General features: G+C 43.2%; 1 protein-coding gene across 1 annotated transcript; it reads left to right on the plus strand.

The window, feature by feature from the left end:
• The first annotated feature begins 1,496 nt into the window (after positions 1–1,496).
• On the plus strand, positions 1,497–7,026 carry LOC103904924. Its single transcript, XM_009286475.2, has 9 exons — positions 1,497–1,584; positions 2,415–2,491; positions 2,668–2,778; positions 3,349–3,435; positions 4,303–4,410; positions 4,613–4,734; positions 4,952–5,074; positions 6,501–6,543; positions 6,730–7,026. Exons 1-9 carry the CDS (start codon positions 1,518–1,520, stop codon positions 6,805–6,807), a joined length of 816 nt encoding a protein of 271 aa, XP_009284750.1. The 5' UTR covers positions 1,497–1,517; the 3' UTR covers positions 6,808–7,026.
• Positions 7,027–12,173: the final 5,147 nt, after the last annotated feature.

The raw sequence follows: 12,173 nt of genomic DNA on the forward strand, positions 1-12,173 counted from the left end.
CTTTTTTTTTTCTTTCTTTTTTTCCCCCCAGAAGTGAGCTGTAAACCTCAAAATGTTTTATTGGTAAATCTTTGTGTTACTTAAGGGAAATAAATTGCGGTATACAAACAATGTAAACCTCAAAATGTTTTATTGGTAAATCTTTGTGTTAAGGGAAATAAATTGCGGTATACAAACAAAACATGGTTAAAAATTACTTTATTTTTTGTACTTCCAGCTTGAATGTCGTGCCATGGGACCATGTATTACTGACCACGGTTTTAAAAGGCCAGAACATCACTGGTCAAAGAACACAGAAAGGAAGAAAAGTATTTCTGTGGGAAACACTCCCTGTTATAGAGGCTCGAGTGGAGAAATTGGTAGACAAAAAGAAGTAAGATTGGTTTGGTCTTGTTCTGGATTTTTCATTTTATGAACTCAACTTTTACATTTTGCACGGTATTGACTGCAGTATAGTGTTTCCCTAACATCTGCAGGAGTTTTGTATAATGGGGACACATACAAAACACAGACACATTTGAAGCTGTTCCTGCCCCTTACTTATCAACAAGGCCAGTAGCTTTTTGAAGTTTTTCAGAGCAGAATCAAGCCCTTTGAACACTTCAGGACCAGAAAAGAATGTTGAAGTGGATAACTGTTTCCATAACCTCAGTAGGTTTTAGATGTTGATGTTTAAAACAAATTCTGTTCATCAAAGTCTGACGAGGTGGAAGACAGCAAAAAAGTGCATTGTGGTATCTCGGTCTTCAGAAGTCTGTATTCAAAGGAATACAGTCCACTTAAAGAATTAAATTGAAAGGCAACCTCCTGTTTTATTTTGCCAGAGTACAGAGAGAATCTGTGGACAGCTTCTTGGAGCTTATTTCATTTCCAGCTGTCTCTTTCTGCCAGTTGTATTTCTATCCTATTGTGCAATGTCTCTTGCATGGGAAGATCTACTGTTCTGCTTCGTTAATTGTAGTAAATATTTGATTGACCTGTACATAGCTTTGCACTTCCTTCCTCTTCCTACTCACCCTCTTTTTTTTTTTCTCCTCAGCTATAAAGAAGTTGTTCGCTACCTGAGAGCTGTGAAATGCAATGATACCAAAGGGTAAATGGCTTTTTTCTTTTTTTTTTTAATTGTTTCTTTGCTGTGTCCCAGTCTGTGTTTCTTCAATGTGTAATAAACTGGCAGAATGAAAAGCAGTAGGATTTTGGTGGCTGTTTTCTAAGTGAGAGTAATATTGCATTGCCTAACTATTAACTAACTTCTGCCTTATTGGATGTAACTTATTAGTGGTCAAGCGTAATCAGATCTATACATACATATTGTAAAACTTTCATGTTAATGAAAATCAAATATTCCTTTCTTCCTTCTTTCCAGGTTAAGAGATCTTCGAGATATAATCCCATTCTATTTGTGTAAAACCGGAGACTTCCTCGATGCTGCGCATTCGCTGTTGTTTCCCGTCAATAGCCTCGCCTGCTGTACTGCCTGCCGGATAACGCCTTTTCAGTTCGAGGTCTACCTGAAGATGTTCAGAACAGGCAGTGTCCCCACTGGAAAGGCTATGCTAGACTCTGGGCCCTGGATTACAGTTGGCAAGTGTGATTTCTTGCTTACATATGTTTAGAACCTTACTTAATTACAGCTTTTACTTTTTCATTAAATCTGGTAACATTCGGAGGGACTCTGAACCCAACTATAAATTGTCCAGACTAAAGCATGGTACATAACACTAGGCAAGAAGAATGTCTTTATATTTGAGCATGAATTTGTTTAGTATACTTCACACAAAATGCTAATTTTGTCAGCTGTGAAGCTGTTTTGCTGAAAGCAACCTATTAAAATAAAATACAAAGCTCTATTACATCATGGCATTACCAATGGCAGTGTGTAACTTAGCTTTATGGTATGTCTCAGCCTTGACCTTGAGAATAAAAGCTTCCTGATGGAAAGGGTTTCACGATCTGTGTATTACATTCTGTCATTAGTTCAGCCACTGATAACTGTGATCACCTGTCTTGGTGCGTGCTACTTGTCAAGGTGTATTCTGAAATGAAAGATTTATTTTGGAGATGTTCAACTACTAGTAGAATTCTTAGACGGATGAGATACCGACAGTGTGTATCGCACTGTACTGTGGTGGGATGTACGTGATGAAGACTCGGTTCTGGATTACCTGCTGTGATGGCTTAGTCTAAATTGTATTCAGTTCTTTGCAGCTTTCCAGAATAGCATTTTACAGTTGATGTTGTTTTACTGTTCAGAACCTACAAAAAATTGTAAAATAGCTGTAGGCACTCATTTATTGCTCTTTGTTAGGTTTCTGTAGAAACATATCTGTAACTAAGTTAATATCTTGTTTGTGTTCACACTCTATAGTTATTCAGGGAATGTAAGATATGTTTTGGATTTTTTCTTCTTGCAGGGTCTCCCTTGAAAGATGGTGTTCTAGTTAAGCAGGCGCTCAAACTCCTTTACAGCAATGTGTCACTATACAGGAATGTGAGTCTGTATTAAAACTGTGTTTCTGTGGCCCATCGAGTGTTTCCGTATATTACCTGTTTTGTCCAGTTGCTTCTCTAATGCAAGGATTTACTATCAGAACCCTCTTCTCTCCGAATATTTACACCTCTGTGAATAGATTTGACTTTGTAAACAAATGTTCTGCTGTGTTTCAGCCTAAATGCTGGAGTTCCCTCATCATGATTTTGGGTAGTAGCAGTCTGCTGGAAAAAAGCGGGCACCTACATCCCCTATCCCTGAAAGAGCCACCGCTTGACTTCCAAAAGGTAACTGGAACGATACTGTGAAATGAGAGAATCTGTTGTCTTGGTTTTATACCAGACTTCATTTGATGTGGGCACTAGCTCATTCTTCTAAATACTAAGGTTAACTTCACAGTGCCTCCTCAAATACTCCTGTGGCATGTGCCAGATGTAACACTCGGCAGAACGCTGTGATTCAGGAGTGTTAAATGCAGCTTGCAGCTCAATGCCTAATACTGATTCTATATCTTTTAATGTTGAGATGGATCAGATAACAAAATGGATAGGAAAGCAGTTTAAGAAAAATGTGTTCAGATAATCCTGAAGAGTCAGTATCTGGGTATTTTCTTCACAAGAACAGAAATAACTGTCTGCTAAGCATATAGGTTAAAATGAAGAGGTTATGCGATATGGTTTGGTTAGCGCTGTAGAGCCTCAGCTTCCCTTGAGTATGGCGAACAGTCAACCGCATCTGTAAAAATGCTGAAAAAATAAGTAAAAGCACATTAAGGAACCATCTTGGGCGCTGTGTGATGTTTGTAGAGTGTCTGGATACCCTTCCTCTTTCCTCGTGACTCATTACTTCTGTTGCAGGGAGTGCTCGCTGCCAGCGGCGGCCTTTTGGAGGAACTGAAGGCAAAAATTAATGTTTCTTTACCACCTGCTCTTTTCTCTCCCCATGTAAGTGTGCACATGGCAATAAGGAAACTTACCATTTGTTTTATTGTGCTTGAAGATACAATAGTATTGAAAACAGCTGGATTGTTATGAAAAGCTTTTAAGAGGGGGCTTGAAGGTTTTTTTGGGGGGAATCAGCGTAAGACTTCTTAGCACAGCCTAAAGGCTAGAGCAGATATCTGAAGGTTGGAAAACTATTAGGGTCTGTTCTGGTCTGACACCATCTTCAACCTAGGACAAGTCTTACTTCATCACTGTCCAAATTTATGCATTTATGAAGTGGGAGGGTTGGTAATAATTGATTCTGTCTTAACTTCTCACAGGGTAATCTTGTGTTTGATTCAAACTGGAGACCATCCTTTGAGATTTGACAGTCTGTTTGTCTCAAAACTTGGAATAGCCCAGAATTTCTAAACTTGTTTTGAATGATGGTTTCAAGTGTAGTGAAACATGTTTAAAGATGGCTTGAAATGTATTCTATATTAAATACAGTCAATACATCTAAGGAGCTATCTTAATCTTTTTTACTTCTTTTGAGGAAGTTACATTTAGCTCACTCTCCAAATATGTGACTACTGGGCCAGAAGGTTTTTTTTCCTTTAATTCTACTTCTGTGACAGTGTGAGACTTTGTGTTTCTGTGAGGACTTTTGAGAGCACCAGGTGAAAGGTGCTATATAAATAGAAGTGCCTGTTCTATTCCCCCATCTTTTGGTCTTCATAAGATTCTTGTGGATGTCGTGTCTGACATCCAACCCCTCTGACTGGAATGATAGTAACTTAGTGCTGATTTGACTGGTTACGATACACAAGTGGTGGGAAAGTGGGCTTTTAAATATATGTCTCTTCTTGTTGATATCTCTTCCTATAGTTGCACCATGAGGCTTGTCTTATTCTCGCAGTGCAAGCAGTACAACAGATGCTTTTTTGTGATCTTCCGTACTTGACTTCCTTCTTAGAGATAGCCCTGGCGTTTGGGGTGAGTCCTAGATACTGATTTCTGTTCGAAGAGATTAAAGCAAATGATATTTAAAATCTGTGTAATGCCAGCTTGGAGATTTTAGACATATTTAACTTGGTTTTGTTCCCCTTTAGCTTTGCTGACCTTTAATTTATTCTGTTTTTTTAAGAAACAATTGGCAATTAGGTTAAATCACTGGTCTTATTTTGTCTCTTCCTAGAATAACTTTTGGGCTCTGAGGCTGTTATTGGACCATCTTTCCTATGAAGAACATGTTCTCCATGGTACTGTCAACCTGATTTTGAGAGATCTAAATCGTCAGAAAGCAACAATGCTAAAACTGTGAGTAAACACTTTCTCCCTGAAGTTTTGTCTGTTCATGGAAACAGTAAGAGCAGTCCCGCCGCAGTAGCGTTTAGCAGAGATATAAACCTTAGCTCTTTGAAACCAACCAGCCCAGTGCTTTGGGTAAGTCAAGAATGCAAACAAGATGCTAGGAATCGATAGGAAGGTTGTCTCTGAAGAGCTCTGTTCTGTTTCCTGGTTTTGTATTGCTTAGGTGGCAAAACCTTGGTCCCCAGTACGTGGGTGAATTCCTTTGCCTGTTCCTGACATGCAGACATAAGAAGATGCAATCCATTGGCCTGTTCACTCTGAATATTATTACAGAGAACCTGCACATGTAAGTGTGAATCTTCATCATAGCCAAATAGAAAATCATTGTGTTGCAACACCGATGGTAGTTTTCTCTTAATTAACAGTCTTAAGTTACAATTCATTCTTGTTTTTTATTATTGTTAATACTGTTACTAGCAGTGGTAAAGATACTGAACACAATATTTTGGGTAGATTTGAAATTGTTGTGTGTTACCTGTTGCAACCGAATGGCCTTCTCACTTCCCAGTGCCCAACGTTAAGAAAAACATGTTATCTGCTCTTGGCAACCCTGAGCAGTCGTTAAGATTACATACGGTACAGCCTAGTTCTATTACTTTAATATCATTGTCATCAACAACCACCAAAAAACCTAACTGGGATTTACAGCAAAGTAGTTACCGGACTCTAAGGCGGCATAATACTGCATAAAACTGTATTTAGAGAAAATAGTTGAAAGTAGCTCAAAATGTATGTTACTGTGTATCTACAAGAATAAATGGGTGTGCAGGTGTCAACGTTTCTTGTAAACTTGTAAGAAATGCTTCACGTGGTGGTGAGGGAGTAGATCCCCACCAAAAACTGAAGATTCAGGAACATATGTGTGCTGTAATGCAAACTGAGGACAGCATTAAGTTTGTGCCTGTCATTCTTATCCCTTTTTAAAGAGAAGAGAGACCACTTGCTCTGCAGCAGCACAGAGCCTCAGTGGGTGGGGAAAACAGAGTTCTGATAAAGTCCGAGTACTTCATTTAGATTGCAAATTATAATAAAGCACTGACGTGTCACTTCTGAAGCCACTAGCTGTTTATAAGTATAATCCTTGCTCTCCTGTGTTACGCAGTAAAGCATTACGGGCTTTGGAGTGATAGACTCTAATGTGTTGACATAATAGTTTTAAAATGAATTGACTTTGTGGTTGTAGACGGGAAGGCAGAGTAATTGCCTGCTCTGGCGCTTCTAATTCACGCGTAGCTGATGGCAGCAGGGTAATGTTGAGAATTCACTTCTTAGTTGCTGTCTTAAGTGGAAATCATGGACGTGTAAGTTGACCCTCTTTGTGAAAGGCTTCTGTCTCTTTCTTCTCTCCAGCCTTTGCTGTGCGTAGCTGAGAGACTAAAATACCTAATTTCACTCAGTTGTGTATGAGCCAAGTTGTATTTAACAAATTTGTGATTCCATTAATTGTCTTTTTTTGTTTTGTGAGGCTTTACAGTATGCTCTAGCAGTGATCCGAGAGACTCTCGTGAACTGCTGTTTCTTATGGTCTATCTTTGTCTTAATTATTTCACTGTACATCTGATGCTGAAATCATCTCCATTTGGAAGTTGAAGTGAATTGTTGGATTAGCCTTCTTGTAAAGCTTTGATCAACGCGAAACTCAGAGTGGCTGAAACTGGGGGTGGGTGTGTCCTTATGAGAAAATGGATTAAGGATCTATATCTGTTTTTCAGGTGTCCGTGGGCAAAGCATCTTTGCAACTTCTTTCACAATGCAGTGAGTATCTCTGTATTTTAGAATCTAACAACAAAACATATCAATGACAACTGTGTTACCTATCAATTAGATATTTAAATATATCATTTGATATATCATGTATCAAATATATCATACGTCAATGTCAGTTATTATAACGTTGTTATAAAAATTACTGAAGGATACTATTTTTTTTTCTCTGCCCAGGGATTAAGGCACCTGCCCCTTGGCACCGCAGCTCATCATGAAGTCTCGAAGTTCATAAACATTTTTGAAAACGTGTAATTTGGCCAAATCTTCAGGAGTATTTTCCAATTTGCCTTAATCTGAGAAATCTCTTCCTGGAGTCCCTTGAGTTCTGCTTTGGTTGTCATCTCCAAAAACATTCAGCTAACAACTGACTTCAGACAAATCCAAAACTGAAATCCTAGGTTAAGACGGTGAACGGTGGCTGTATTTCAGCAGACGTGTTTTGAAGTTTCCTTTCTTGCAGGTCCATGTACTAAGCAGTTGTTTAAAGAGGTAGCGGGTTTTTTTTTTTTAAAAAAGCCGGTCTGTAGAGAGATGCTGATCGGGGGGGGAATGAGGGGAGAGAAACACGGATGAAGTAGAAAGCGCCACAATCTCAGTTTCTGTTGTGTCGCACAGATGCGCTGTGGGCGAGATGTCTGCAGCAGAACAACTGCCGAGAGAGCGAAAGTTTAAAAAAGAACTGCCTCTCCACCGGTGTACAACAGTACGCATGAAAATGCTGTTTGCACACCCTCTTTAGTGTATAATTATAAAAAATAAACCACGCTTGAGGCTGAAGGACATTAACTGAGGCTTTCTTACTTGCTTCAAGAAACCAGATTCGGGAAGGCCTGCTGCAGTAAATAGCTTGTTTTGTTTGTAAATAAATAAAAATCTAGTTTTCAGGGTTTTCCAGTGCAGGGCTTCGTTTTTATTTTCTACAAAAGATGACTGTTAGACTGTGCTGATGGCTCTCTGGGTTTCTCAGATCCTTATTATGGTGGTAAGTTTAAGAGTTAACTTTTGAACTGTGGAGGTAGAAATAGAGAAATATTTCTAGCCTGGTTTATACTCTTCTGTGCCCTGCTATGATACCCGTCTGCTTTGGTTTGGCAGTCAGGGGACAAAAAAAAATCTGAAGTTGAGATGAACTGTATTTTGCACATTTAAGGCTTTCAGTGGCTTTTGCAGCTTTTGTTACCCTAAATAAGCTACGCTATTCAAGTTTTCTACAAAAGTGTACATGTATCTAAATTGACACAATTTTAAGTAAAACTCTAGAAATTCTGTCGTTACGTTGTCAGTTCTGTTTTGGGGTTTTTTTGTGGGTTTTTTGTTTTGTGTTTTGTTTTTTTGTTGTGGTTGTTTTGTGTGGTTTTTTTCTTTAAAACAGTGGCTGTACCTTTATCTCGTGCTGTCCAAGTTCAGCCAGGACAAGCAGAGGTCAGTGAAGCCCCCTGGTACTCGGGAATCTGGTTCTGCTGACTGTCGGCAGGGCTGGCCACGCGCTGTCCCGTTCTGCTCTGTGCTCCTCAGGATGCACTGCGGTGTTTCATCCCGGTTTCCAAGAGAGGTGTTTCTTGCATGTTCCTAATAATATGATCTTTCTCGCCTCATCTGCTTGAGTAGTAGAAGGTCCCTGTTGCTGTTATGGCTGAGGGGGAGAAAAAAGAGGGGGAAGGAGGCTGCAAACACTAATCTTCTTCGTAGGTGCTGTATCTGTGTTCTCCGCTTTGCCCTGGTGTAAAAGCTTTCCTCCTTTCTCGACGTGCAGTCTGGCCTGTAAATGCTCTCTGGGTGCTCTCCCAGTAATGGAGAGGCTGGGCAGCCGACTGCCCTGAAGGCTCCTGTTCTCAACCCTCCAAATTTTGTTAGCCCCCGAGCATGCTGACAACGGGGGCTTACATCGTGCTTTGTCACTTTGCTGTGGGTGCAAAGAGACAACAGCAAAACCAGGCAAGCCTTAATATCAGACTGAGCTTGGACTGGGCGTAGACTTCAGCGTCGCCCTGAACGGTGCCCCGTGCGGGACTGGGCACAGGAGGGAGAGGGAGCAGGTGAGGGCAGGGCTTTTGTTACCCCTTCGAGCCTGGATTTACCATCACGAGGAAAGGCTAGGAACTGCTTATTTACTGTAAGTAAATGGCATATCTATTCATTGTCTACTTCTCCATTTTAATGAATTATAGCAGCCCTTATAGTGAGGATTATACTGTGGATAATGATATAATCTTTTATGTACGAGGAAGAGACTTTCTCTGAAGATCTGCACTTGACTTTGGACATGGGTTGGATAGACAGGTATAGTCACTACAGTCAACCACCGTAGCAAACATCTTCCCGGTACCCTGAGACTACGACTCGTATAACCCCAAAGGTGAATTGAAGGCTGATGTCTGCTTTGCTCCAGGTACAGTTGAGACGAACAGAGCTCATTAAAAATTGAAATGCATAGTTTGGAGAGGAAAATGGGCACCTAGAGCTCTCATCCAAGTATTGTATTTTAGCAAAGAGAACTCTGCTGCTTTAGCAAGTGTGTGTACAGCTGGTACTGCCAAACAATAAATAGAACATTTGCAAGTAAGTGCCTGTATCGAAAATAAAATTTCATCTGAAAATAGTGAAGCTGTCTTATGTTCTTAAAGTCTGGAATGGGAATAACGTCATCTAGCCCAGGAGCGTAAGGTACCTGTGGGCCCAGGGGCTGCTTGGTTGGGGTCAGCAGTTAGCAGACCCCTTCGGCGTACGTGCATCACCGTTGGTTACGGATGGGGTTTCTGAAGTACAGTGCTAATAAACTGTTTGCGGGCCAGAGCGGGGAGTTCTCGGTGTGGTATTTCAGAACAAACAAACAAATAAACCCCCCTGCCTAGTGCTGCTGGTAAACCCCCGTGGCTCTTCCACCTCTGCTCAAGGGGGAAACGGTGATGCACATGCCAGCAGGGTACGCTTGGAGAACGAGGCCGAGATCTTTCTGGATCTGAACAGAGAACGTGAAGCGTGAAGTGGGCAGCTTTACTGTCTCGGCGATGTGGGCAATGGCGGATTTGTACGATAAAATTGTCAGTGAGCATGTTCATGGCCACAGCGCCAGCGGAGCTGGGGGTGATGTACAGGGTGATGTACCCCAACCATGCGTTACCCTTCCCACCCTCGCCTGCTGAGTGGGCTGGGAGAGTGCTGATACCATTTCTACCAAGGACACTAATTAACCTGCTAAATGAGTTTATCCCTTCAGAGTGCGCACCGGAGAACTGTTATCTAAAGCACCATCCCAAAGAGAGCCATAATTAGCAGCTGGCGCTGAGGGCAGACCCCGTGCTTCCTAGGGACAGCTTCTGCAAGGTGGTGGGGGCTGTCGGCTTGGTGCTCGTCCCCCACCCCCAGAGAACATCCCTGGGTCCTGCGCAGCGTAGCAGCGGGCTATGTTTGTCACACACAGCATCCCCTCCCCTGCCCGTGGACCAGCTCCTGCCTGGGGAGTTCCTCTCCCCCTGCTCTCGGACCTGCTCCCACGTTGCACCTAAATAACGCGGGGACAGCAATAAGGGACGGGATGCAAGTCATTGCACAGCGACACGGGGGAGTCGCACGCCTCCAGCTGCCTGCCAAACCAAAAATACTCAGTTTTAATAACTGGACCAAGCAAAGTAAAAAACCAGCTCGTTGCTGGCTGCCAGATTAACAGATGGCTACAATCATTAATATTGCAAAACTTCAGGAGTTCATAATTCTTTAATCTACAAAGCCGGTGGGGGTAGCTAATGCGGGCCCTGCAATCTGCCATGCTGGGGGCTGCCGCCCGCCCACCCACCGGGGCCGGGTCTGTCCCAGACCCCCCGAGGGCTGGGCAGATGTTGCCTGGGTCCTGCCTGCCTGGCCAAGAAAAGGCTCCCTGCCTGCATCAGGGGAGCCCGCCACACGGGCAGATGCTGCCTGCAGGAGGGATGAGCTTGATGAACCCCCCCCCGGACTTAGGGCTGGTGTTGATGGTAGCTCCTAAATTCGCTGGGTGCTGCCCCGCACCCACGCGGCTCTGCCGGCCCCGCTCAGCCCTCGCTGCCGTCAGATTGCAGAAAATCCATGGAAATCCAGTAACCCGTCTCCAGTGTCATTTTATCGTTAAACCCAAGCCTTTCCCATAATTGTTTGGAGGCAGCGCGGGGAGATTACGATTGATGTCAACAGCCAGATAATCTGCCGTCAGCGTTCGGTATCGCTGACCTCGTTAATAGGCGCCGGTGGCGTTTGGAGCACGGGGATGGTGCCCTGAGCTGCAGCCGCCCCAAAGGAGCCCCGCGCCATGCGGCTGTTTGCAACGAAGAAAAGCCCAGCGCTGGTATTGCAATAAAAGTATATATTTATTATTTCCTTTGGGTGAAAAACCTCGTGCTGCGGCTGCAGCGGCCTCAGGGTCCGACCCCAAACAGCTCCATCGATCCCTGGCCAAGCCCCAGACCCCAGCATCCTCTCGGAGAAGGGCGGGGGGCCGGCGGCTCCATGAGGCTGCCAGGGAGGCTCTTACCACTATCGATCGCCCGCGGAGGCTGAGGGCTGGGAGGGGAGCCCGGCTCGGCCCCGGCCCCGCGCGCTCATCACCGTCCCGCTCTTGGCGCGCTCTTGGCTGGTGTGGCTTCTCCTTGGTCCAAGTCGGTGTTGCAGGGAGGGCATCGGCCTCCTGCTCGGTAGAAATGGCTCTGGTGGTTTAATGCTATAAAGGCTCACTGGAAGAGGCATCACGCACACGCATGTGTGTGTGTGTGTGTATAAAAGTATGTATTATATGTGTAGATGTATTATATTTATGTACATTATATAATATATTGTATATAAGACATAATAAATATGATTGATATGATATAAACTATATCATATCTACATACACACATACATATAATATGAATATATATTTTTCCACAATCATACATATTGTGTGTGTGTATATATATGCATATATATATGTTTTGTGGGTTTTGTGTGTGTTGTGTGTGTGTGTATATGCGCACACATACTAAATCATATTGTATAGATACACACACATATATTCCACCTCCATTTCATCAAATGCCCAGGGCACCACAGGGGATTTGCTCCCTGAGACCAAGCTCAGGCTCCAGCGACTGGGGGAACCCCGGGTTTGGCAACACCAGCCTCAGCTGGTTTTGGGGGGCGGGAATTGGACAAATCCAGCCCAGGTGTGTTGCAGAGCGGACAAACAGCCACCCGTACGGACACAGGTCCTGGACCACCGCGGCCGGATGGGCTCTTGGGGCAGGGTTTGGGCAGTTTCTCTTTGTGGAAATCTTGCTTTGCTTTTTTTTCCTAAGCAGCAAAGCTTACCTGAAGTTTTTTTTTAATTGGTTGTTTAATGAAGGGTAGGGGTGGGGGTTATTTCTCACTTCTTTGTGGTTTTGCTTTTGTTTCAATTACATATTGCCTTTAATCAGCTAACAACTGTCAGTGGGCTTTTTCCCCTCCCTGTCAGTCAGTCACTCATTATTATTTTTTTTAATGTTGTTGCACTTTTTCCCCTTGTGCTGACCCTGCCCCTTCACCTGCCATATGTTTAGTCTCCAGTTGCTCAGTTTTTGCATTTATCTCCCCCCCCCCCTTTTTTAACTATCCCCTCCCCAGGTGCA

This window comes from Aptenodytes forsteri, unplaced genomic scaffold, assembly GCF_000699145.1.
Source record: "Aptenodytes forsteri isolate BGI_AS27 unplaced genomic scaffold, ASM69914v1 Scaffold55, whole genome shotgun sequence".
Lineage (NCBI taxonomy): Eukaryota > Metazoa > Chordata > Aves > Sphenisciformes > Spheniscidae > Aptenodytes > Aptenodytes forsteri.

What these genes read in the sequence shown, in the direction of transcription:
- LOC103904924 (XM_009286475.2), top strand. Translation starts at nt 1,518, where the DNA reads ATGTTCAGAACAGGCAGTGTCCCCACTGGAAAGGCTATGCTAGACTCT. An exon ending in AGATAGCCCTGGCGTTTGGG is followed by an intron (nt 4,411 to 4,612) that starts GTGAGTCCTAGA and finishes GTCTCTTCCTAG; the next exon opens with AATAACTTTTGGGCTCTGAG. An exon ending in GCAACTTCTTTCACAATGCA is followed by an intron (nt 6,544 to 6,729) that starts GTGAGTATCTCT and finishes TTCTCTGCCCAG; the next exon opens with GGATTAAGGCACCTGCCCCT.